The following is a 23,354-nucleotide window of genomic DNA, read 5'->3' on the forward strand; positions in this document are numbered from 1 at the left end:
AGGACACGCGTGTTGGCAAAATTGTACTTCTAGGAGGAAGCGATGTATTTTTAGTTGCTTATGTACTTTTCCCTTTTAAAAATAATATCTATGTACCCATTTGAGAAAATTTGAGAATGTAGAGAAGTAGAAAGGGTTTAAAAATATCAATCATCGTTCTCCTTCCAAAGATAAGCGCTATAAACATTTCAGTGTGTTTTCTTCCAATTTTTTTCTATGCAGAAATCTTGGTTTCTTTTTTTCCCATTTTACATAATTGCAAACATACTGGATTTAGATTCTGAAGCTTGCGGTGACTGTTGTTTTATTTATTTTTATTTTTTTAGTTTTTTAGTTTTAGTTTTTTTTATTTGCTCAACCTTACAGCACCAGTGTCTTCTTATTCTGGAAGCATCTTTTTTGCTCAGTGTGTGACGCTTCCAGGGCCTGTCACTGGCTCAGAAGTAATCATCTCTGCTGGTGACAATTTCTCCTTATTACCAGTTTCAAAAGTGGAATTAGTGATACAGAGCGTCTCAGCCCTCAGGCCGTGGAGGCTTCTGACCCGGCGGGCACTTTCTCTTGTGTTCTCATGTCAGACACACCCAGTGTCCCCAAGGTCAAAATCAGAGTGGGCTGGACAGATGGGGCAGCCCCTCCTGTCCTTCTCGGTCGAGGACACTGTCCGCTGGGCAGAGGAATGCCCCACCCAGCAGCCCCTGCCCAGAGTCTGTGACCAGGACGCATGTTTTCCTTCCTTAATGGGGTTAAGCAGCAGTTTTGGCGGGATGTCCATCCCACCCGGCAAGTGCTGAGGTGTGGGGGCCTGGGAGGGCAGGAGGCCAGCGGGGGACCCGCCTCATCTCACCAAAGCAGGTCTGGAAAGACGGGAATAGAGGGACAGACAGGGGAAGGGACAGGCTCAGGAGGGTGTGTGGTGTGGCAGGAAGCCATGGAAAATGCAGCCGGGAGACGTGCTTCTGCGTCCACCACAGACTCCCTGTGTGACCTCGGTCATCACTTGTGTCACAAGTGGGACAGGCTGGGAGGGAGGCCTTCTGGGAGCCCTCACGTGACACGGTGTGGGAGCCAGGGCAGGGGGGCAGCAGGGCAGGGCCACGGGGTGCAGTTACAGCAGAGGCTTCGGCCGACCCCGAGGAAGCTCCGGAGCTGGGGTGATTCAGAGACATCCCAGACTGAGGGGGGCTCCCCCTCCGCACCTCCACTGGGGCCGCCACTGGGTCGGGCATGACTTGTGTGGGGCCATGGCAGGGAGGACCCAGCTGGGAGCCGTCAGGGTGTGGGGAGTCCTGAAGGGCCAGGGCCCCCCTGCTGCCCCCCTGTTGGTCCTCTGGTGCTGGGGGCCACGCCCGACGGGCCATCCCCGCAAGTCTGCCGTTCAGACGTGGCCCCAGCGTCGCCCCGTCTGGCCCTGGATAGGGCAGCAGCGCCCTCGGCACCCCGAGTCTGGCCCTGCTGGGCTGGGGTCCAAGCTGGGCCCCAGCCCCTGCCTCCCGCTGAGCCCGCCTTCCTCGCAGCCGACCTGTTCGACATCCTGCTGCCCATGCTGAACATCTACCAGGAGTTCGTGCGGAACCACCAGTACAGCCTGCAGATCCTGGCGCACTGCAAGCAGAACCGCGACTTCGACAAGTTGCTCAAGCACTACGAGGCCAAGCCCGACTGCGAGGAGAGGACACTGGAGACCTTCCTCACCTATCCCATGTTCCAGGTGCCGGACTCCTTCCCCGNGGGGAGGGGGCCGAGGGGAGGGGAGAACGAGGAGGGGGCCAAGCCCGGCCACAGGGAGGGGATCCAGCCCTGCCAGGCATGGGGGCGACCAGGACATGCGATGGGGGGCCAGCCCCACCCAGCGCCGCAGAGCGGGCCCTCTAACCCTGCCTGGGGGCCGGAGCCCACCGCCCACCCTGCCCGGAGCCCCCCCGGGCGCTGGTCCCAGACGGGACCCTGCACGGGACAGAGTGCAGCCAGCCCCCTCCCCAGCCCTGCTCCCACGAGTCCTCGCAGCTGAGGGCGTTCTCTCCTCCTCTCTCTGTCCCTCCCTGTCCCCTGTTCCTCTGCCCCCTCCCTGCCCCCGGCCCCTCCCCGCTGCAGATTCCCAGGTACATCCTGACGCTGCACGAGCTCCTGGCCCACACCCCTCATGAGCATGTGGAGCGGAACAGCCTGGACTACGCCAAATCCAAGCTGGAGGAGCTGTCCAGGTGGGCCGGGCTCTGGGCGCCCCGACGGGAGGGGGGCGGAGGACACCCCCAAGGGAGGCCGGGCTCTGGGTGCCCCACACAGGAGGCCAGGGCGGAGGGCGCCCCCAAGGGAGGCGGGAGCGGAGGGCGCCCCACACGGGAGACAGGGGCAGAGGGGCTCCAACATGGGAGGCTGGGCTGGAGGGCACCCCCACATGGGAAGTGGGGGCGGGGGGCGCCCCACACGGGAGGCTGGGCAGGGGCCGCCCCACATGAGAGCTTCCAGCCCCAGGTGGTGAAAGCCAGTGTTCAGCCTCAGGTGAGGACTGAGAGGAGGGGCGCAGCCCGTTCTCCCTGCGGGCAGAGCCCCTCAGCTGACTTGACAGCTCGAGGCTCAAGCCCGAGCGGCCACGGGGCAGGATGGCATGGCCGGTGTGTCCCTAGTGTGGACGGTCAGGGAAAGGGCACGAGCAGGGGCCATTTGCTCTGTCCTCCAACCCTGAGGCTTCACGTGCCCACAACTCAGGTCAGCGGCCGGGGATGTCAGTGGGGAGACGAGCTCCGGTCCCATCCCCACCCCCCGGCCCTCTCCCCAGACCCCCGCCCCTGCCCCCAAAGCTGGGGAGCCGGCCTTCTGAGCTGGTGTAAGCCAAGCGGTTAGGGTGGAGGAGGGGCACTCTGGGGCAGAGAGGTCGGCCTCAGGCCAGACGCCTTGGCTCCCGTACGCCCCCACCGCCACCCAGGCAGCCCCCCAAGCAGGAGATGATGGTGGCCGACGGGTGGGGGTGAGGAGGAGCCTCGGATCCCAGGTGCATTTTGAAGAGAGGGGTCTCTGGCGGGCGGGACGCAGAGGCAGGGATTGGAGGCCCCGGACTGAGAAGACTGTGGGGGGCGGTTTGGAGGGGAGTCCTTCCTGTTCCGTGGAGTTTACCCTGGGGCTGGGCTGGACCTCGGACGGCGGACTCCACAGATGGCAGGAAGGGCCAGGGCATTTGTTTCTGGGTGTCAGGGCGTCAGCTCAGAGACGTGCCAGTCAGGAGGCTGGTGGCACCACGGGGGCTGCACCGCGTGGAGCCCAGACTGGAGGGCCCTGAGCCCTGCAAAGCAGGCTGAGCCCACATGCGTGGGGCCCCCACCCTGCCCTGCCCGGGCCTGCCAGCCACTCGCCTCACAAGGCTTCCCCAGGCTGATGGGGTCGCCGGCCCGGCCTCAGCTCCCACCTGGGCAGAGGGAGGGCTGGCTGGACCAGAGCGGGGTGTCCTCGGGGTGTGATTTCAGATAAACAAAACCCCGGGGGAGTGGGCGCCCCGTCCTTTCAGGCCCCAGGGAGCGGTCCCTGCACACCCTCCCCCAGGAGAGGTTTGGGGCCTGTGCAGCACGAGCCTCGTCACTGCCAGGCACCCTGTCCTGTGCAGGCAGGGTCCGGGGACACACGCGGGCCACGGTGTCTGGCCTGAGACCCCGACTCCCTTCCTCCGAGGGCCTGAGCATGGGACCTGCTCTTCCTCTGTCCCAGCCAGTTACCTGCGCCTGGGTCCCCCGCCCTGCCCTGGGGCCCTGAGGAGAGCTTCCAGCCCCCCCTGAGCTGCGCTCACAGACACCCACCTCCCTGAGATGGGCGGCCCTCACCCTCAGGGCTCACAGAGAACCAGGCACCGCCCCCAGCCGTGTGCAGCCCGCACCGGGACCCAGACCCTTGCCCTTCCCCGAGCCCCCCAGCCGTGTACAGCCCACGCCGGGACCCAGACCTGGCCCTTCCCAAGGCCCCCCAGCTGGGAGTGCACCCTGTGCCAGGACCCAGACCCCAGCCCTTCCCCGAGCCCTCAGCCAGGCGTGCAGCCCACACCGGGATGCAGTCCCCGGCCCAGGACTGACATGTTCTCATCAGCTTCAGTTCACGTTTGTCTGGTGATGAAACCAGTTTCTCTATTTGGGAATCACCCCTTATTTTTCACTAAATGCAGACCTTTCCCAGGAGAAGAGGAAAAGCCTCCGGTTATCCTGGGTGCTGACTCCCAGCCGCAGGTGCCAGCACAGCCCCAACAGGTGCCTCCCTGCCTAAGGTCCCTCCCGGAGGAGGGCCAGAGCCTGGGCTCTGACGACAGCATCACGGGGCACCGAGGCTCCGTCTGATAACCAGAGGAAGAAACAGAACTATGTGTTAAGTGACCTTGTGGCCCATGACCACCTGCCCTTTGCTGAAGCGCGTGCCGCATGTCAGATGCAGGGTCAGCGCGCAGAGTGCACCATCCCCCATCCTCACGCCAGGTCCTGCCGCGGGAGCTCGGGACAGAGGTGTCACCACTCGGCACTGTGCTGCTGTCACAGGCCACACACCAGCCCAACGGGCGGCCCCTAGTTGTGGAATCAGCAGACAAAACGGGGCTTTATGCCTCTCCTGGGGTATGTTGGGCACGTTTTCCAGACCTCTCCCCAAAATTACCCATCACCTTCCTGAGCCCCGAAAACTCGGCTGCCTTTTCCGACAACGCTCGTATTTAAAACCAGGTAACTGGCGCCACCTCCTGGAAAGGACAGGTGCTGCGTCTGTCAGAACAGGACACAAGGGAGAGGTGCCTGGAGTCTCAGAATAGCGCTGGCTGTGTCCTGCTTCCCTCCCAGACGGGCTGGAGCCTGTGGACGTAGACTGAAGTCAGGTCCCCCTGAGCCCACTGGGTTGCCGGTGCCCCAAAACTAAATCCGAACCCAAACGACATTAAGGAAACAACCATTTAAAAGGATTCAAAGGAAAAAATAGCAAGTGCAAAGGCCTTGAGGCAGGGATGAACGTGGTTTGTTCTGTGGGCGGAAATAAGGTCAGCAGTGGCCTAAGGACCAGAGTAATGACCAAAGGATGCTTGTGGGCTGCCATCTTCCTCTGCGTTCTGCTGTTCTGTTCCACGTGGTTCAGACTTTTAGATCAGACAGACCTGCTTCCTAATTGTTAACCTCCGTTTCCTTCTCTGTGAAATAAGAACGTTGACCTCCTTGGGTTTCCAGAAAAGTAAAATGAGATCATGCCTGTTGAGTGTCCTGGACACAGTGGGCGCTTGACAAACACATGCCCTCTGCCCCTTCGGGACTGCAAGCTCAGAGAAGCCTGGGGGCCGGGCTTTCCTGCCAGGACCGCCCAGAGGCCTGGTCATGGCCTCCTCCTGTCTCTGACTTCTTTCCTGTCCCCACAGGATAATGCACGATGAAGTGAGTGAGACAGAGAACATCCGGAAAAACCTTGCCATCGAGCGCATGATTATCGAGGGCTGTGAGATCCTGCTGGACACCAGCCAGACCTTCGTGAGACAAGGTGCGTCCCCCCACCNTGCCAAGTGTGGAGGGCTGTGGACGTCATGCCCACACCTGCAGCCTGGGCAGCTGGATCTTGCTCTAAGCCCCATGTGGCCCCTGGGGCCCTTCCCCTGCTCACCCTGCCCAAACTGAGTAGCATTGGGTCCACGCTGGAATGCCAAACAACAGCCCCTGCTGGCATGGGCATGTCCCTGAGCAGAGGGCTTCCTCCCTCCCCTGGGATTTTGGGTTCAGAAGCCGTTTCTCACTCGTTCGTCATGCATCGAGCGCTGGCACCTGCCTCGTTCGTGCCAGGCCAACGCCGGGTGCCAGGGACACCCAGAGAGGAGGCCGGTCCTCCCCTCCAGGAGCGGACAGTGCAGGGGGTCCTGATGAGACAGACGCAGGACAGGCTCCAGGCAGTGCCAGACGGGGCGAGAGGCAGGGCAAGGGGAGTCAGGGAGGCCTTTCTGGGAGGGGAGGACAGATAGGATCTCACGGCAGCATGGAAAGGAAGGACTTTCCCACCAAAGGGCGGGACTCAGGGAGCCACAGGAGGGAGCTCGGGAGAAGGCTCCCCAGTGCCTGACCGCTGGAAGGCGAGGGGAAGGGAGGGGTGGGGCGGGAGCAGGGGTGGCAGGTGGCTTTGTCCCCGAGATGGCTCTGCCCAGGAGCGGCCTCTAGCATGCGGTATCGGGGACGGGGCCAGTGTGCCATGCCTGAGCTGTCATGGCCTCTGTGGCTGCAGGGCTATGCCTGGCGCTCGCCCGTCTGCGCCAAAGCCGGCTCCCCGCGTGTGCTGCTCCCCAGACCCCAGCGCCACCCTGCATTCCCACCACATGGGCCCTGCCCTGGAGGCCCCTCCACTTTCCAGGGCCCTGGGGGCAGGGTCTGAGGGGTTCCAGGGCCCCGGGAGGGGCTGAGGGGTTCCAGGGCCCTGGGAGGGGGGGCTGAGGGGTTCCAGGGTCCTGGGAAGGGGGGCTGAGGGGTTCCAGGGTCCTGGGAGGGGCTGAGGGGTTCCAGGGCCCTGGGAGGGGGGGCTGAGGGGTTCCAGGGTCCTGGGAAGGGGGGCTGAGGGGTTCCAGGGTCCTGGGAGGGGCTGAGGGGTTCCAGGGCCCTGGGAGGGGGGGCTGAGGGGTTCCAGGGTCCTGGGAAGGGGGGCTGAGGGGTTCCAGGGTCCTGGGAGGGGCTGAGGGGTTCCAGGGCCCTGGGAGGGGGGGCTGAGGGGTTCCAGGGTCCTGGGAAGGGGGGCTGAGGGGTTCCAGGGTCCTGGGAGGGGCTGAGGGGTTCCAGGGCCCTGGGAGGGGGGCCTGAGGGGTTCCAGGGCCCTGGCAGGGGCTGAGGGGTTCCAGGGCCCTGGTGGGGGCCTGAGGGGTCCTGCAGGGACTGGCTGGGGGTCGAGGGAGCGTCCAGGTGCACCTGCTACCAAGACCCAGGACCCCCTCGTCCCCACATGGTGACCCACCTCTGAGCTGGCCGGCAGCAGATGGGGCTCTGGGAGCGGGGCTCAGGGTCTGCCCCCCCACCCGCAGGCTCCCTCATCCAGGTGCCCATGTCTGAGAAGGGCAAGATCACCAGGGGCCGCCTGGGCTCTCTGTCCCTGAAGAAAGAGGGCGAGCGACAGTGTTTCCTGTTCTCCAAGCATCTCATCATCTGCACCAGGGGTTCCGGCGGGAAGCTCCACCTGACCAAGGTGAGGGCCGCAGGGGGCACCTGGCGTCCCGGCTGACCCTGACCTGGGCCCAGACGGTGGTCCGGGGCGTCAGAGACACATGAGTGCACGCGTGTGCACTGCTCTGACGGGCAGTTCTCTGCTGGGGAATCATGGGGAACGGGGGTGTGCGTGTCAGGACCTCTGGTGCCAGGGCGGGGGGCCAGGGGTCTAAAACCCTAGGGGTGCACACGTGTGTGCATGTGTCTGCCGGCGCGTGCACATGTGCTGTGCGTGTGTCTGCCGGCGTGTGCGGGCCGGCGGGAGGGAGTCCCCCGCAGGGGCCAGAGCAGCACCGGAGCCTCCGCTGAGGAGAAGCTCCCGCAGCAGCTCACGGGGTGTCTTGGACCTGACGCGCCAGCACGAGCGCCGACACGCGGGCGGGTCCTCATGGCCCCAGGGCCCTACAGGAGACCCCACACACTCGCTGATTGACCTGTCCTCAAAATAGGCACTGGCTGGGGGTACCATGGTCACGAACCTGGTTTTCCCAGGGGGAGGCTTATCCACCGGCCAGATGTGCTGACCCCTGCAATTTCCCCAAACGTGGGAAACTCGGCGGCAGGATTTGTGGTCGCCGAGGACGGCACTCCGCCTCCCCGGACAATTTAATAGTCACAGAGGACAAAGGTGAAGGAGAATCAGCACCTCAGAGTTCTGCTCCTTCACCGACCGCAGAGCCTTGGCTCCTGCTGCCCACTTCTTGCCCCCGGAAGCCCGTCTTCCTGCCCTTCGCGGCTAAGATGCCACTTGCTGTCAGCCTGCACCCAGCCTGGCACATCACTTCCCCCACTGCCCTGAGCTCCGGACCTGGCCCCGGCTTGGTGCACACAGGAGGGCCCAGAACAGCCCCCGCCTCCCGTCTCTACCTCAGTTCCCTGCTGCAAAGCAGGGGTAGCCGTCACCAGAGGCAGGCGGCGGGGCCACACCTGCCCGGTCGAGGCGACGCACCTGCACTGTGAACCGCAGCCTCCCGGGGAAGCTCGCTTCGGAGGGCCTCGGCTGTGCAGCTGCGGCCTGGAAAAGGCCGGAAGGTGCCCTTAATTAAGCCAGAGCGTCGGGCAGACGGCTCTGGAGGACCCGGGCCGCCTGCCCCAGGACCCCCTGCAGCTACAAGACCCCGTGGCTCCGGGGACGTGCTGCTTGTGCGAACACAGCGACAGGTCAGCCACTTGGCTGCCCGAGGGGAAGGTAGCTTACAGCCAATACTCCAGTTCCAGCAAACTCCGCATCCCAGAGAGCTTTCCTCGTTTATTAGCTCTGGGTTCCTGCTCTGAGGACCCTGTCGGGCTGGAGGCGGCATCAGTGGGGCGGGTTGAACCAGAGACGCTGCCTGAAGGCAGGTGTCTTTACGTTTGGTCGTTTTGTTTTATTTTGGTTGGGGGTGTTTGTCGGAGCTTTGCAAGTATTTTAGCATAAGGAACACAGAAATGCTGCTCGAGTCCCAGCACTGCCCCCTGCCAGCAGGTGCCCCACCGAGCCTCGGTTTATCCATCTGCACAATGGGAGTGAGAACACCTCCCTCGGGGATGGTGTAAGTATTAAGGGAGTGGGTGCAGATCGCGTAGCGCGGTGCCTGGGACTCAGTACGTGCTCGGCGGGTAAAAGTCGTTGTCACTTTTAATTATATAACAATGAACTTGTAATAATGCTAGTGGTAGCGAGCCCTTGGGTAAACATTACTGTGGGCCAGGCACCCCCCAGATATGCACACTTAGCTCAGAACAGCCCACTGAAGCCACTGCTGTTACCTCCCCCATTTTATGGATAAAGGACTTGAGGCGTCGGGAAGCCGGCAAGCAGCAGAGTGGGGATTTGAGCCCAGGCAGGCAGTCTGTGTTCTTGAACCACAGGCTCAAAGTCAACAGAAGGCAGAGAATGTCAGAGAGAGATGGAGCTTTGCAGACCATCAAGCCTAGGGCTTGCCCAAGGCCACCAAACAGCCAACAAGAAGCAGAACCCATGATCTGGGGACACCCTGATGCCCCTCCCGTGCCCCCTGCCCCCTGGACAGCCTGCCCTGCAAACACTGTGTGTGTGAATTGAATGCGTGGCCAGCGTCTCTGTCGCCATCGTTATTACATCACTTACCCACTTCTCTGCTCCGTGGGACAGATTACCCCACGTCCACGGTCTCAGCTTCTGAGTGAGGAGGCCTGGAGCCCACGGCTGGGGGTGGGCCTGGGGTCTCACGAGCTAGCATCCAGTCCCCGGAGCTGTACTGGCGTCTCCACTGTGATGCCCTCACGTGGCACTTGGGCTTCCCCCAGAACAGGTGGTCCGAGGGACCCCCACAGAGCAAGGGCCCCCCCAGGCACACAGCATCGGAGAAGCAGGTGATGGAGTCCAGCCCACACCTGGCAGGGAGGGGAGCGGACCTCAGCTCTGGGAGGAGCGTCAGCATCTTGCGCCCGCAGCTGTGGTCACCATTCACCGAGGCGTCAGGGCGTCTGATGCCCAGAGATGCTCCCACACTGAAGGATGGGAGGCACTTTCCCAGATGCCTCCCTATAATAGGCAACCAGCACGGGGCCTAAGGTCAGGCCCCCAGGCTCTCAGGGTCTGGTCATCTCGGGCACGGCCCCCTCTCTGATCTCATCCCGTCTGTGAAATCAGAACAAGGCCCGTGGGGAGTCCAGTAAACCTGTGTCCAGGATGTGGATGTGAGGTCTCAGCCCAGAATCGGGGAGTCCAGGCCCCCCGCCCCTGCCCGCCCTTGACCCTCGCCCCAGGAAAGCCCCTCTGAGGCAGTCCCCCTTCTGATCCACTTCATGGGGCCCCGATGTGAAGAGCACAGCCTTCCACGTGAGAACCTGACACGCACACCCTCCTAAGGCCGCCCCCCGATTCCCGGGCCCTTCTCCAGCCGTGTCCTGGTCACTTGAGGCGGCCCTGCTATCTTTCAGAACGGGGTCATCTCCCTCATCGACTGCACCTTGCTGGAGGACCCAGAGAGCACAGAGGAAGAAGGTACTGGGAGCCGCACGCATGCGCACAGCCGCTCACGCACTCTCACCCACCCCGACCTGCTGAGTCGGGGCCGTCCCGCTCCTACACCCGGGGAGGCCAGGCCACGTGGGGGGGCCTCGGCCAACCTCCCCCGTTCCTCCCACACCCCTCAGGGCCCCCGGGTTGTTGGCACTGTTCAGTCTGGGGTCACTGCACTCTGCCGAGCAGCCACATGCACAGGTCCACGGGCACCACGCACAGGTCCATGGGCACCACGCACGGTGGCTGCCCTGGGTCTTGCACAAGAGGCCGGGAAGGCCCTGGGCCTGCCGTGTCCTCCAGTGGGAGGTGTGGGGACACGTGACCCCAGTGGGGGAGCAGGGGGTCTGCCCCAGCAGAGGGGGAGGGGCTCTGTGGGATTTCCCTCCCTGGGAGAGGGGGTCGTTGTTTTAGGTTACAGGCTGGGGTCGCCAGTGTCACGTGCCTGGGCTGAGGCAGGTCCTGGTGTCCCAGGGCACAGGACCCTGCATCTTCGCCCCTCCCCAGACCAGGGTGCCCCAGAGCAGGGTGCCTCCGAACCACCTCGAGTCCTGGTCCCGCCGGGGGCTCAGGCTGGGGGTTTGCCGGGCGCAGGGCTCTCGTCCACACACCCTCAGGCCCCTGCCCCCAGTCAGCCCCGGCAGCAGGGCTCCGTGCCTTCCCTGCCCGTCCGCTGGAGCCGAGCCAGGCACCCCCAGGGGAAGGATAAACTCGAGCAGTCTGGCTGGAGCGCCCTTGGCCACGGGAAAGCCCAGGCCCCAGTGCAACGGTCGGGCCCCAGAGCCACTGTCCCTCCAGGGCCAAGGGAGGTAGAGGCCCCGTGCTGTGCGGCCCTCACACAGGCAGGCGCCCCGCTTCTCAGGGGACCCGGCTGCATCCTGTCCCCAAGCCCCCACACAGAGCAGGATCTCCCTGGAAGGCTGGGGGCCCCAGAGACCCCACATCGGCTCTAAATTTACACAGAGGCACCTGCAGCCTGGGCGGAAAGGGTGCCCCCCACGGCCACATAGCAACCCCAGGATGGGGCCAGGCTGCCACGCTGTTCCGCCACGCGGTTCCCGGTTCACATGGGCTCAGTGAAGGCATCGTAAACTGTGAGCTCAGTCTTCTGGCTCCAAGAGCTGAAGGAAGCTTTCAGGTTGAGAACAGCAACTAAAATACAGAGAAGGCACTTTGCCCTTGGGGAGCTCCAAAGGAGCTAAACGTCCGGTCGGTCGTGGCCGTGGAAGTGTGAGATCTGAAGTTCCCCATCTGGCCCCCCTGGGATGGCAGGACGGCCCCGCCCTGAAGCCGTTCTCGTCCTGGCCTCGCTGCCGGGCAGGGTCTCCAGGACGTCCTCGCTCCTGACCTCGGCTGCCCCGAGGTGTAACAAGGGCAGAGGGCGGCCCCACAGCTCTGTCGCCAGGCTGCCCGCGTGTTGTGAGCTGCGTCTGAGCCCAGGCCCTTGCTCTGTCCATCTCTTGAGGGTGGGGTCCCAGGGGGTGCGGGGGAGAATGTCCAGCACTGCGAGTGGCCTGGTGCCCGGCCGCCACAGCGCCTCCCCCTGGAGGTCAGACAGGCACGGCCCTTCGGAGCTTCCCCAGCTCAGGGAGCCCTGATCATTCTAACTCCGCGTTTTGCCATCCGGAAGCCAAAGGATCCAACCAAGACATAGACCACTTGGATTTTAAGATCGGGGTGGAGCCCAAGGACTCCCCACCTTTCACTGTCATCCTGGTGGCCTCGTCCAGACAGGAGAAGGCAGCGTGGACCAGTGACATCAGCCAGGTGAGCGGGGTCATCTGTTCCTGGAAGTGGGGTGGGCCCGTGAGGGTGGCTGCCGCGCTCTCATGGAGAAGATGTGAGTCCCCTCCAGGCACAGCCTGAGGTTGCGCAGTTGCACCCAACCTGCCAGAGTGGACTGGGCCCCCCAGGCCCCTGCAGACTTATAAATGCAAATCTTTGGCACAAAGCCTGGGAATCTGCATTTTAGCACATGCCCCAGGGCATTGGTATGCACAGAAAAGTCTGAGCACCACAGCCCAGGGGTGCTGGAGACCAGAGAGCCCAGAGAGAAGGGAAAGGCCCCTGGCAGCCTCAGGTCAGCTACATCAGCCTCTGCTGAGCCTGCACAAGCATTAGGGCATGAGCACCACCCCCCCGGAACGGCACACAGGGAAAGCAGACTTTCCAGGGACCGCTGAGCAGAGCCAGGAGGCTGTGGGCTCCCGTGGGACCAGGCAGAGATGCGAGTCTGGAAGAGGCCGTCAGCGGCACTGGGCTTCTGGGCAGGCGGGGGGTTAGTGCAGCTGCGTCCCCGCAGCGAGAAGCCTCTCCCCGGCTACCCGCCCACAGCCTGCTCTGCAGGTGGGTGAGTGTGCTGGGGGGCAGCAGACGGACGGAAAAACTGGGGGTTCGCTCCCTTTAATGCTGGGCCCCTGCCCCGGGTCTGCGCCCCACTTCTGGGCTGCCCTGACCACCCGTTCCCCCAGCTCCCTGGCCTGCTGCCCATCGGGAAATGCCGGAAGAACGAGGCAGGACAGGGTACTGTGAGGTAGGTGTGTGCTCTTCCTGTGAGCCCAGCGTGCCCCAGAGAAACCTGGAAACCAGACATGAGGGAAGAGTGCTGATCCCAGCAGGCGTCAGGGCCCCCAGCCCGGTACCGGGAGGAAACCCTCCCACGGCAGAGATGTGACAGCTTGGGGGGGTGGGATTGAGAAGGGACCCCCCAAGGAAACGATGTTTCCGTTTGGGTGGGCACTCCTTCTTCAGAGCAGAACGTGGATTTTCATTTTTTGGAGCCTGAGTAAAAGGTCGGCGTGTCTTCCTCTGTCCCAGCAGCCTCACCCCTGCCAGGTGGGAGCTTTACCCTGGAAACCGCCTGCGGCCTCAGGGTATTGGCTGTGGGTGGCCAGAGGACCCAGGGTGCAGGGCAGCGTGTGCACACAGGGGCATGGAGGGCCAGCTTCCTGGAGAGGGCCCCTGACCACTGTGGATCTGACGTCATCCTTCACACCTGACCCCAGAGGTCAGCAACACAGGCACCACGTCGGGCGCCTCCTCTTGCAAACAGCCCAGCTACGTAAGAGTCATTGTCCCCGCTTTGAAGACAGGGACAGGAGGCCCAAGGCAGTCAGGCGAGCTCCCAGGGTCACTGAAGGGGAGCTGGCCTCCAGACGCAGCGAAGGGAGGCTGTGCCGGACGACACCCTCAGGTGCGAGGACCCCGCGTCAGGCCAGGCATGCCAGCCGCCCCCTTCATGAGGGGCCTGTGACGGTGGCGGGGCTCTGATCCCCACCCCCCTCTGATTCCAGTGTGTGGACAACATCCGCTGCAATGGGCTCATGATGAACGCGTTCGAGGAGAATTCCAAGGTGACTGTGCCGCAGATGATCAAGTAAGTGCCCACCGCGGGGCTCCTGGGGTGCTGGCCGTCTGTGCGGTGGGGGGCGTCTGCCGGGCCGTCTGTGCCGTGAAGGGCGTCTGCCTGCTTGTTGGTTTTGAGCTAACATCTATTTGCACGAGGGCTTTGGCCTAGTTTCTGTGTAGAAGATGTGGATTTCTGCGGCCGGCTGTTTAGAAGTATAACACAGGTGAAGCTTTGTGCGTTCTTTTCTTTTCCTGATTTCAAAATGAGAACACGGGCTGCAGGGCCCCTGCGTCAGTCTGAGCGGGCACAGGGGCGAGGGGGCCGGCACCCCGCAGCACTCTGTCCGATCTCCCCGCTGGCCCGGCCGGGTGCTCGCCCAGTGGTGTGCCCTACTGCCTCCCGGCTCACCCCCCTCCTGCCCCGTCGGGGCGGCGGCCTGCAGCATCCTGACGCTCCAGGCGGGTGCTCTGTGGGAGGGCGCTGGGCAGGGTCGCGTGCACAAGGTCTCCTGAGGAGCATCTAGGCAACATCGGGAGGTAACGTTCATCTCTGTGACCGCACAGCCGGGGCCGGCAGAGCCCGGGGAAGGACTGAACGTGACGGCAGCATCCTGGTCCCCAGCTCGGCTCTGCGTGTGATGACGGACGATCACGTGCTGTTTCTGAGCTCGGGCTTCTTGTAAGATGACAATACCTCCCACCATCGCCTGGATTTGCGTTGTTTGGGGCCCGAGGAGACGCGTGTGTGCCCTTCACACGCAGAGGGCTAGCGGTGGTTCTGCGGAGACGCTGGGCGCCTTGGACGGCCCGTTCAGGAAGCGCAGGTAGAGAGACAGCGTTCGGAGCCAAGTTCCCGACTGGGCCGCGCTGGCGTGAGCGAAACCCCAGCGCAGCCGCTTCCTGACCAGACCTGCTCTCTCGGATGCGACGAGGCAAAGCGGGGGTTTGGTTTAATGTGCAGATTAAAATCACATAGAATTACAGTTAAACGTGGAGCAGAGCCCACTCGTCTGACGAGGATGCTTCTCGAGGCAGCAAAAGTGAGCGGGGTGTCGGCTGTGAAGGTAGAAATAGTGACAGGGTCAAGGGAACGTCCAAATCGAAGGGACCGTGCCGAGACGCACCACCCCCAGGCTCCAAGAGGAGCGGCCATGGGCGGCAAGTCACCCCGCGAGGGCTGTGGGGGCAGAGGCGACCACACGCGCCCGGAGCTCACCCTTTAGTGAGAGACACACTCGGGAGGCGATGAAACACCGTCATGAGTCAGAGACGGAGTCTGGGTGACGGGGCCCCTGGGGGGCTCAGTCGGTTACACATCCAACATCAGCTCAGGTCATGATCTCAAGGCTCATGGGTTCGAGCCCCATGTCAGACTCTGTGCTGACAGCTCAGAGCCTGGAGCTGCTTCAGATTCTGTGTCTCCCTCTCTCTCTGCCCCTCCCCTGCTCACGCTCTGTCTCCCAAAAATAAACATTTAAAAAAATTTTTTAAATAAAAAAGAGACGCGGGAGTTACACCTGGTGGTGCAGTGTCACTGTCCCGCCCCCCTGGCCCAGCAGCCTTCCTGCTGACGTCAGTGACCAGCCGGCCCACGTGCACCCACGGGGTGCTGGGCCAGCGGCACACGTGCTGTGTCCGAGCTGCCCGCCAGGTGTGCCCGGCCACGGGGCGCTGGCCCACAGAGCCGTGTCAGGCGCCCTGCATTTCCAGGGCGGAGGGTAAAGGGCCAGAGCGGTGTCCAGGCCTGAGCACTGAGTGTCCCCCGAGACTCGTCAGGCTGTGCCGTGAGCATCTGGTGCCCACTGGGTCCTTCCGTCCTGGGCTCACACGTGTGCCGAGTGTGCGTGTGTCCACCGTGTTGCACGCTGGATTCCTCACATTCTCTAGCGCAGGTGGGTTTTCTTAAACAACACGGCTCCGTGAGCAGCAGGGCAGGAGTCAGGTGAAGGTGACGTAGCGGGCAGAGTCGGGGTTCCCTCTTTGGCTGTTAGGGCTGCCCGGGTGGGGACGGGCTCCGCCAGCTGCCCTCTGGCAGGGGCCAGTGGGGACCCTTGGTGGCCAGGGGACAGTCTCTGTGCGTGTCCCACACAAGCCTGGCTTCTTGCACGGTCCCCACATCAGACCGTGAGTCAGGAGGGTCCTGACATGGGGTCTGCGGGACCAAGAGGCAGGAAGTCTGGGCCCTCCGGTGCCTGGCTGCTGGTGACCCGGGCGAGAGGAGGGGCGGCAGCCACGGGGAGAGCCAAGGGGCCCCATTGCACCTGCCCCCACTCCCGGGCGCTACGTCTGGGCCCCAGCAGGGGCACCCCCCCGGGATGGGGGGAGGACTGGAGGCTCACCAAGAGTGTGGGACGCGAGGTCGGGACGTGCTCACGCTGGGAGGGGCTGAGACCCCTTCTCACAGGGGCAGGTGTCTGCCACACGGCCCAGGAGGGAATCATCAGAGTTGGTGGGTCTGTACTGCGCTCGCCCATTGTACAGATGGGGCCCTGAAGTCCAGGTGGCCAAGGCCCTGTAACCAGCAGCAATGGCCAGATTTGGAGGAGGAGAGGGAGGGGAGGTGGTTTCTAGCCTTCTCTACCCATTCAGCGCCCCCGTTAGGGGCCAGGCCTGCACGGGACACGCCGGGGCGCGTGAGGTGTTGGCTGCCACGCGGGTCCCCAGCCGCAGGCGGAGCCCTCCCCGTGCAGACACGGTTTCCAGCCCGCTGTCTTTTCTCTCATTCTTGTGTGTCTGCATCTTCCCTCCTTCTGAGCCGGGCCCCTCTCTGTCCGCTCCGTGTGCCTGACGCGTGGTCTGGCCCGGGAGAGACCCTTGGGCTTGATCCACACGGCCCTCAGCTGATCTTGGGGGAGCGGGGGGTTCTGTGCTTTCCTTGGACTCAGCAGTTTTCTCTCTGGCTTCCAGGAAATCTTTCCCATCTCAGATTATTATGCATTTTCCTGAGTCATGGCGGAAACCCCAACCCGAGGCTTTCTAAAGCGTCTGTGTCTCGCAGCAGTTTCCTTGTAGGGCCCCCTTCGTGCGTCTTCCGGAAGGCCTCCAAACCGCACCGCCCTTCCAGGCTCTGTGGGTTTCCCATATTTTCTTGCCCTGAGAAGCAATCCCCACCAATAAATGTGGTTTGCTTATCCATGAAAGTTTCCAGCCCCGGGGGGTGTCTGAAGAAGGCCTTTAAAGGGCAGCGTCTGCGCCCCCGACAGAGGGTTCCCCAGGAGTGCCCGTGACTTCCACAGGGACACTCGATTACTCCCGAGTGAGCCGAGCACCACACACCACCCTGGGCCCATGGGGCATGGTCTTCATTAAACATTCGCAAAAGCGTTGTGAGGTGGCTCTTGATATTTCCATTTTACAGATGAGGAAACTGAGGCCTGGAGGCCAAGTACCTGGTCTGATGCCACACAGGAAACAGGGGTGACAGGTGTCATTTGATTCCAAGCCTCCTGTCCTTCCCTGTTGTGTGACGAGTTCTGGCCACGACAGCCTTTTTGAACTGGGTTCATATTTCATTAGATTTCTTTTACCAAAAGTTCATTTTGATGAGGTTTCCAGGTTATCCTTTTGGTACTGCCGTGTGTGTGTGTGTGTGTGTGTGTGTGTGTGCGCGCCCTCATCTGTGTATTCCTCTGATCACATCCCACCAGAACACGGGAGATTAAGACCTGCTGCCCACACGTAGCAGCAGCCAGACCAAATTCGCCGGCGGTGCGCAGGCACGTAGGGCCAGCAAGGCACACGGAAGGAAACAAGGAGGCCTGGCGGGCAATGCACTTGCCGCGTCCCTGCCGGAGCAAGCGCTGCGCCTGATCCTGGGCTTCCCGCGGCCACGACAGAAAAGAAAGTGTGATTGCAGGGCCTCTCGGGGTCCGGAAGTGGAGACCACTGCTGCGCCCGATGGAAGCGCGCTACAGGAGCGGGAGAGCAGCCTCCTGTGGCTTCGGCACCCAAGGGTGCTGCTGGCCCCCGCTGCCCTGGGAGAGGCCCTGACCTCAAGTCCCCGCTGCCCCAGGAGAAGACCTGACCTCAGGCCCCCGCGGCCCAGTTGGCTGCACCTGACACCCGTCCACACCTGCCTGAGAGGACTAAGCTGCGCTGCCATCAGGTCTGACGTGGAAGGTCCTGGAAGGAGAGACGGTTGCTCCAGCTCAGATCCCCTGCCCAGCAGAAGTCACTTCTCCGGGGGCGCAGGCCTCCGGGAGGTCTGGTCCAGGACACCTGCCCAACCGCAGGGTCTTACTGTTAGGGAACTCCCTGAAGTGCAGCCATCGCTGCTGCCTGGACGCTGACCCTACTCTGTTCACAGGGGATCAGGGAGGGCACCACCTGCTCTGAGAGGCGGAGCTGCTAAGAAGCCCCCTCCTGCCCCCACCCCACCCCACCCCGGCTGGGCTGGGGGTCAGGGGTCTTCCTCAGTGGAGGGGGGAGCGTGGCCGAGCCTGCTCGGGGGAGAGATCACTGGTGAGAAAAGGAGCAGGATTTCCAGACAGAAAAACCAGACTCTTGGGGTGTAACTTAGCTGTTGGTTACGTGTGCCAGCTCCGCCCAGGGGGGCTGGACTCCTCGTCTGGCCCTCAGTGTTGATCTGTGAGCTCCTGTTCTAGAAGGATGTATCTGTGAAGATCTCCTAGAGCCTGGTGGAGAGGTGCAGGCTGTGACTGTGCAGTCCCCACAGCGGTGGCACATGTCTGTTTCAAAGCCCCTGTGAGAGCACACAGTGGGTTCGCGGGTGCGCTGAGCTCCCCCTCCCTCCCTCAGAGCCTGGGTTACAATGGGGAACTTGCAGCGGGTAGGTTTTTCGAGGCCACCTTCCAGGGCCTCCGCCTTTGCGGGGGTCTCGCTCCGGCTCCCTTCCCTGCAGAAACCCAACACGCTGGGTGCCCATGAGCAGCTGATGCTCTGAAGGCACATGAAGTACCAGCTGGTTTCCAGATCTCTCTCCGTGTTTGCGCCCAGGCAATTCCCCTTCTAGCTGTTTTGCCCTCGCTCGGTTTTTACTGAGCTATAATTCACGTAACATACAACCAGCATTTCTGGTGCGCAGTTAGGGGGTTTAGTGCGTCCACTATGTTATGCAAGCATCGGCCCCTCCCAGTTGCAGAATGCTTCTGTCACCCCCCTCCCCAGAAAGCCCCGAGCGTGTTAGGGGCTGACTCCAGTCCCTGCCGCCCCCACCCCTGGCGGCCAGCAGCCTGCGCTCTGTGTCTGTGGACATGGACGTTACGCACACTTCCCATAAACGAAGCCCTGCAATACTCGGACTTTGTTCCCGGATTCACGCACTCGGCCTGTCCAGACCACGCCACGCGGGCGCACCTGTCAGGACGCAGCTCCTTGTCGCAGCCAAGCGGCGCTCCGTGTGGACAGGCTTCACGGGGTCGCCCCATCACCCACTGGCGGGCTCCGTGTTGTCTCCCCTTTGGGGCCATGAGAGTATCGGAGCCGCGAACGCTGGCGGGCAGGTTTCTGTGCGAACAGACTTCCCTTTATCGTGTGAACTCAGCGGGAGTCTTATGCTGTCAGGCATGTGGGACACTGTCTGGAGGAAGTGGCACCTGGCTCAGGGCTGCCCTCCGCACAGGGGGCCCACGGTCCTTCTGCGCTCCATCTGTTGGTCTGTNCAACTCCAGTCCCCGCCGCCCCCACCCCTGGCAGCCAGCAGCCTGCGCTCTGTGTCTGTGGACATGGACGTTATGCACACTTCCCATAAACGAAGCCCTGCAATACTCGGACTTTGTTCCCGGATTCACGCACTCGGCCTGTCCAGACCACGCCACGCGGGCGCACCTGTCAGGACGCAGCTCCTTGTCGCAGCCAAGCGGCGCTCCGTGTGGACAGGCTTCACGGGGTCGCCCCATCACCCACTGGCGGGCTCCGTGTTGTCTCCCCTTTGGGGCCATGAGAGTATCGGAGCCGCGAACGCTGGCGGGCAGGTTTCTGGGCGAACAGACTTCCCTTTATCGTGTGAACTCAGCGGGAGTCTTATGCTGTCAGGCATGTGGGACGCTGTCTGGAGGAAGTGGCACCTGGCTCAGGGCTGCCCTCCGCACAGGGGGCCCACGGTCCTTCTGCGCTCCATCTGTTGGTCTGTCCGTCCTCAGCTGTTGTGCATCGGGGAGGCGGTGGCAGGCGGGGAGGCAGCCTGGGTTCTCCTGAGCTCAGACCCGTCTCCCCCTGGCCCTGCCTCACCCGCAGGTCGGACGCCTCCCTGTACTGTGACGACGTGGACATCCGCTTCAGCAAAACCATGAACTCCTGCAAAGTGCTGCAGGTCCGCTACGCCAGCGTGGGCCGGCTGCTGGAGAGGCTGACGGACCTGCGCTTCCTCAGCATCGACTTCCTCAACACCTTCCTGCACTCCTACCGCGTCTTCACCACCGCGGTCGTGGTCCTGGACAAGCTCGTCACCATCTACAGGAAGCCCATCAGCGCCATCCCCGCCAGGTGCACCCCACCCCCGCGACGGGCCGGGGAGGGAGGCCGAGCGTGGCGTCAGGGGACAGTGGAGGTGACCTGTCAGGGGACGTGGGGCATCTCCAGAGGCCCGGGGGACTGAGGGCCACCCAGATATCTCTCCCCAACCCTGGGGGCTGACCGCCCCCCAGCTGTCTCCCCCCGCCCTGGAGAGACTCTGGGGCACACGTTGCTCTCTGCTCCCTGCACCTCTGTACAGCTGTCAGGAGCCGTACCACTGACTCATGGTCCCTGAGATGACCATGCTGTCCCCTGCCCGGTCATGTCTATCTGTCCCTCCCTTCTTCTCCCTTGAAGCCATGACGTCCCAGGTGCGTCCCGCCACTACAGCCCATCGCAGGCAGTTTGAGGTGCCAGGCCCCGGAGACCGGGAGACCCCCGGCCCGGGAAGACACTGGGCCCACGCTGACCGTCTGCCCCCCCCCACCCCACCTGCCCAGGTCGCTGGAGCTCTTGTTTGCCAGCGGCCAGAACAGCAAGCTTCTGTACGGTGAACCCCCCAAGTCCCCACGCGCCACACGCAAGTTCTCCTCGCCGCCGCCCCTGTCCATCGCCAAGACGTCATCACCTGGCCGCCGGCGGAAGCTGTCCTTGAACATCCCCATCATCACGGGCGGCAAGGCCCTGGACCTGGCCGCCCTCAGCTGCAACTCCAACGGCTACAGCAGCCTGTACTCGGCCGTGTCACCCCTCGGCAAGGCCGCACTGGACACCAGCAAGCTCTATGTGTCCGGCAGCTTTGCCAACAAGATTCCGGACGAGGGCGACACGGCCGCTGAGAAGCCCGAAGAGCCCTCGGCTCTCAGCAAGCAGAGTGAGCGGGCTCCCCAGGCGGGAGGGGCGGGGGTCCCGGCCAGATGGCAGCAGCGGGCAGTCCGGGCAGGAGGAAGCCAGCAGAGAGGCAGGCAGAGACCCCCCGGGCAGGGCTTCATCCTGCATCCGTCTGTCTGCGGGCAGGTCCTGGACCCCAGACCCCTGTCAGGGCCCAGAAAGGAAGGGGTCCCCAGACCCGGCTCCCACGCCTTGGGGTCCTCAGCGCCTTTGAGGAACAGAACCCCACGTGGAGATGTGGGCGCCTGACGTGTTGTGCTGGAGGGTATTCGAGGGGCTCAGGGAGTGGGCTGGGGATGTCATTGGGAGTCCGCGAAGGCTTCTAGAAGGTCTATGACATTAACTTTCACCAGGAGGAAGGGGACACAGGCTGGGCAAAGGGGGTGCCGCAGACAAGACTGAGCAAGGAAAAGCATGTGTTTAGGAACAGCCTGAGCTCAGCACTGGGGCACTGGGTGTGGGGGCAGCGTGGAGACCTGGGGCACAGCCTGGGAGCCCCTCTCCTAGCCCTCCAGCAATTCTGGACGGCATCCATTTGGATGGCTGGTCTGGCGCAGCTCGGTGCACCCAGTGCTGTCTCAGCACGTGTGTGTGTGTGTGCGCGCGCGTGTGTGCATGCTACACACGCCCGGGCTGGTTGAAACCCCAGGCCCTAGGGAAGGGGCCTTTGAGAAAGACTTTGAGGATGGTCCGGATTCCTCTCCTGTGGGTCCAGAAGTGGGGAGTCGGGGAGCGGCCTGGCAGGGGCAGGCAGGGAGCAGCTGGGGAGGGAAGCTCCCAGGAGGCTCTGTCATCAAGTGACACTCACAGTGACGCATAGAGTAAATGGCTGGCGTGGGCACCCCGAGGTCTGTAACCAAGGGAACACCCACCAGAGAGCCCAGACACCATCCTGTGGGGGCGGAGGACGGGGTGCCCATCTGACATCCACACGCAGTGGATCTAGGCCTGTCACATTCGGAGATTTCACGTAAAACAGTCCTAGGAGGTGATCTCATACTGGATTTCTTGACCTGTGACTGAGAGGCCCAGGACCTAATTGTGTGCCAAAGTGTGTGTGTGTGTGTGTGTGTGTGGTGTGTATATGTGGTGTGTGATCTGTATATGTGGTATGTGTGTGTATGTATCTGTGTGTGTCTTTGTGTGTGTGTAGTGTGTGTGTATATGGTATGTGTGGTGTGTGTGTCTGTGTGCTGTGTGTGTCTGTGTGTGTGGTGTGTGAGGACACTCCCAGGCGCAGGCCTGCATCTGTCTGGTTCGGGAGGAAGGCTTCCTGTCATGTCACCCATTGAGTGGTTGGGAGACTGAGAGCCCGACTTTTGATACATTTCCTCACTTTTCCCCAGTGTGTAAACCGCGAGTCTCCCGGGGTCGGGACACTAACTTAGCACCGAATCAGGACACTCTTGACAGTGACCAGAGGCGTGGGGCAGACGGTCTCCCTAAGGAAGATGCCTGTCACGCACACGGGCATGCTCACGCACATGCACGCGCCCGTGCTCCCACGCACTCGCACACATGCACGCGCCCGTGCTCCCATGCACTCGCGCACATGCACGCGTCCGTGCTCCCATGCACTCGCGCACATGCACTCGCGCGTGCTCCCATGCGCTCGCACACATGCAGGTGTGCACACGCAAAGCTGAGGACGTGGCTCCCCACTACTCAGTGTGGTCTGTGATCAGCCACAGGGCACCCATGGGCCCCCATTGGCGGTGTGACCCCCCCGCCGACCTCCGGGTCAGCACCTGCACCCTCACGAGGTCCCCCGGGGGCGGGGGGGGGCCTGGCTGGTCCGAGAAGCCTGCAGAGAAGGCCACGTCGGAGCCCCGCGGCTCCGCTGCCGTAACGTGGAGGCCTGAATTTGACGGAGGCCTGGGAGAAACGTGGCCTCGCCCCCTCCGCAGGCTCAGAAGTGTCCGTGAGGGAAGAGTCGGACAACGACGAGGAGCAGAGTGAGGACGGGGACACGGAGGCGTCGCCGACCAGATCCCCGACGACGCCGAAGTCGGTCAAAAGCAAAAATCCCTCAGGTGCAGTGAGCGTTGCGGAGTCCCGGACGCTTCCCCGGGGACGAGGGGCCCGGGCTGGGAGGGGAGGGCAGGTCACACTGGGCGCAGCGGGCGGGCGGCCTCCCACGAGACTCGGGACCCTCCTGCCCGCCCCCGCGTCCCCGTCCCCAGGGCCCCTGCAGGGCGGGGACACAGGCTCTCCTCCCCCTCAGCACGGCCACCCCGACATGGGCCGGCGGGCGGGCAGGAGGGCCGGCACCAGGTGCCTTCACGGAGGCCCCGGTTCCGGTGTTTGCCGAGCCACGTGCGCCCTGTCACGGCCGGGCAGCCCTGTGCCCCGAGCTCGTTCCCAGCTACCAGACGAGGGAGCAGGGTCCCGGCGGGTGAGGCCGCCCCACCTGAGCCTCAGACTCACGACCTCGAGGGTCTCGGGTCCCCACGAGGCACTGCCCACGTGGCGGCTCCCGGACACGCGAGGTGGGGGCGGGGGAGGGGCAGGAGCCCCGCCCCCCCGTCCCCCCC

At 63.2% G+C, this 23,354-nt stretch overlaps 1 protein-coding gene across 1 annotated transcript in view; it reads left to right on the forward strand.

The window, feature by feature from the left end:
* The window catches only part of RASGRF1 (Ras protein specific guanine nucleotide releasing factor 1), a 91,702-nt gene that overhangs the window by 43,908 nt on the left and 24,440 nt on the right, over positions 1–23,354 (forward strand). Inside the window, exons 7-16 of the mRNA XM_077774354.1 lie at positions 1,518–1,711; positions 2,095–2,204; positions 5,369–5,487; positions 7,001–7,161; positions 10,086–10,149; positions 11,798–11,934; positions 13,461–13,543; positions 19,711–19,959; positions 20,430–20,803; positions 22,728–22,853. Coding sequence (XP_077630480.1) covers positions 1,518–1,711; positions 2,095–2,204; positions 5,369–5,487; positions 7,001–7,161; positions 10,086–10,149; positions 11,798–11,934; positions 13,461–13,543; positions 19,711–19,959; positions 20,430–20,803; positions 22,728–22,853 — 1,617 coding nt within the window. The remainder of the gene's footprint in view (positions 1–1,517; positions 1,712–2,094; positions 2,205–5,368; positions 5,488–7,000; positions 7,162–10,085; positions 10,150–11,797; positions 11,935–13,460; positions 13,544–19,710; positions 19,960–20,429; positions 20,804–22,727; positions 22,854–23,354) is intronic.

Source organism: Crocuta crocuta, unplaced genomic scaffold, assembly GCF_008692635.1.
Source record: "Crocuta crocuta isolate KB4526 unplaced genomic scaffold, BGI_CrCroc_1.0 scaffold7, whole genome shotgun sequence".
NCBI classification, from domain to species: Eukaryota; Metazoa; Chordata; class Mammalia; order Carnivora; family Hyaenidae; genus Crocuta; species Crocuta crocuta.